At 31.8% G+C, this 2,322-nt stretch overlaps 1 protein-coding gene across 4 annotated transcripts in view; it reads left to right on the top strand.

The window, feature by feature from the left end:
* The window catches only part of LOC106690046 (myocardin-related transcription factor B), a 223,142-nt gene that overhangs the window by 210,560 nt on the left and 10,260 nt on the right, over positions 1-2,322 (top strand). For all 4 annotated transcript variants that reach the window (XM_067052556.1, XM_067052555.1, XM_067052554.1 and 1 more), the window contains 3 exons: positions 304-509; positions 1,168-1,303; positions 1,415-1,625. In XM_067052556.1, coding sequence (XP_066908657.1) covers positions 304-509; positions 1,168-1,303; positions 1,415-1,625 — 553 coding nt within the window. The remainder of the gene's footprint in view (positions 1-303; positions 510-1,167; positions 1,304-1,414; positions 1,626-2,322) is intronic.

Here is a 2,322-nt window from a genome sequence, read left to right as displayed (position 1 = left end):
AGATAATAAAAAAAAAGGAAAAAGGGGCTCTGAAATGACTTACTAACTTTCTGGAATAACACTGCTTTATTTCTCCTTTTAATCCTTCTTATATACATTTTACGTGTTAGTTTATGAGGGGAGTTAGGATTACGGCTGATATTGTGCCTGGTCATCCCGTAACTTATATATATGATATCTCCTTTTAGCATGTATAAAATTTATGTTAAGCTGAAACAGTACTTAAAGCAACCACCAATTGGCCCCTTTTTATTATTTTAATATCTGTTCAAACTAAAATTAACATGGTAAATGTTTTTGTAGCAACAGGCCCAGCAGCCTGTCACCAATGCTAAAGCCAGCCTTGCTGCCTTCCTCCAACAGCAGCAGCTTAATCAACAACAGCAACAGCAACAGCAGCAGCAGCAACAACTCAACCAACAACAGCAGCAGCAAGTTGTTGTCAACAACAATATCAACAACAATAATGTTGTCAATATCAAGCATGAACCATCAAAGTCTCCCCCAAGGTGAGCTTTATTATTTCAGTTTACTTATCATTTGAGTTGTCTAATGGCAAAACTTTTTAAATCAAAAAAGATTTTTGCACCAGTTTTTCCCATTAATTTGCATTCTCATGGATACAATAATGATAAGGCTTTAAATTTCTATAATGATGCACTAATCCACTTTGTCAACTGCCGTGTAACTCGCTGCATCTATTGGATTCCATCAAAACCTGCTTTACTCAGTACATCAGCTGTTTTTACTCGGTATTCTTAAAATGGCTGCAAAACTCATGAAACTTTTTCTTCCTTGTTATTTTCATTTTTACCATCCTCCTATTGATATTCGTCAAGTATTTATGTAATGAAATTACTCTCTTCCAAAGCTTAATAAATCCTTCATACAGCAACCAAAAAAAAGTAAAATAATGCAAAAACTCCACCATATTTAGAAAATGTTTTGATGAAATCTGATTCAGAACCAACTTTTTTATTTAATTGTCGATTTTTAAGCAATCAGCTCATAAAATAAACCCTGCAAAAGTTTATTTTTTCATTTTTTATAAAACTGAATTGCACATATTGAGTTTTGCAGTTCAACACATTTAAGACACTCTTACCTATATACAAGTTTTTGTAGACACAGATTGCAAATCAAGAATAAATTAATTTACTGTTGCAGATGTGGCTCACTTCCTACTTTCATTGGCACATTTGTTAATAACTCCAATGAGCTCATTCCACTGTCAGCTGACAATAATTTTATTGTCGATAGCAAACTACTCTTTGATACTAAGCCTATGGAAATAAGCAGGCAGGTCAGTTAACTAAACAGTTTTTGTCTCTTCTTTAAGAAATTATGATATTTTCTTGTTTAAATTATTATTAAGAAATTATGACTGAGTAATTTAAATAATTTTTTGGTGCAGAATGATGATTTGATGGACGTCAAATCAGAAATAGTGGACGACGTTCTTGAGATTTTGATTAAGAACGGAGAGCTGCCAGCTTCAGCCGCTGCTGAGCCACTGTCGCTCGATGACCTCGATCCAGACCTAATGGAAGTGGACACTGATTGGCTGGATTCACTTGCACTGTCACCTCCTCCCACTTCTGGTCGGGGAGGGGATCCCCTCTTGGGTAAGGAAGCATCAATAATATTTGATATTATAATTTTATCTTACAACTTATAAATTTTTTTTTTTTTTCTGAAATTTGACTGGTTTACTATTGGAAATCTTTTTATCAAAAGCTTATTATTTTGGATAAAAGAAGTTTAAGAGTAAAAATTTATTGTTGATTAACTTGGCTTAATGAGAGCCTATAATGGACAAAACTGCTTTTGCTCAAATTTTGAAAATGTATTTAGTGTGAGGATAAAAGAATACAATTCTCTCTTTAAAAATGTATGAGATATGAAGTGGGACCTGTTTGTCCCACTGTTTGCTGAATGAAAAAATTTTTGCTACACATATCTGTTCTACTTACTAATTATTGTTGTTATGACTAAATTTGTGCTACACATATCTGTTCTGCTTACTAATTGTTGTTATGACAAATTTTTTGCCAACATGTATCTGTTCTACTTGCTAATTATTGTTGTTATGACAAAATTTGTCTGGCAAAATACTAGTTAATTAAGTAAACATGAATTTTTATAGTTTAATATGTCCACCATAAAATTTTTAATTTTGGGCATAAAAGGTAGCAGCTTGAAAAAGTGGTTACTTTAATAGATTTGAAATTGAAAGATATATTTGATTATTATATACAAATAATTGAAAGATATATTTGATTATTATATACAAATAATTGAAAGATATATTTGATTATTATA

The sequence above is a fragment of the Halyomorpha halys genome, unplaced genomic scaffold (genome assembly GCF_000696795.3).
Source record: "Halyomorpha halys isolate HHAL.00 unplaced genomic scaffold, Hhal_1.1 Scaffold49.1, whole genome shotgun sequence".
Lineage (NCBI taxonomy): Eukaryota > Metazoa > Arthropoda > Insecta > Hemiptera > Pentatomidae > Halyomorpha > Halyomorpha halys.
Note: the sequence above shows the minus strand (reverse complement) of the source record. Positions and strands in the feature narration are given on the sequence as shown.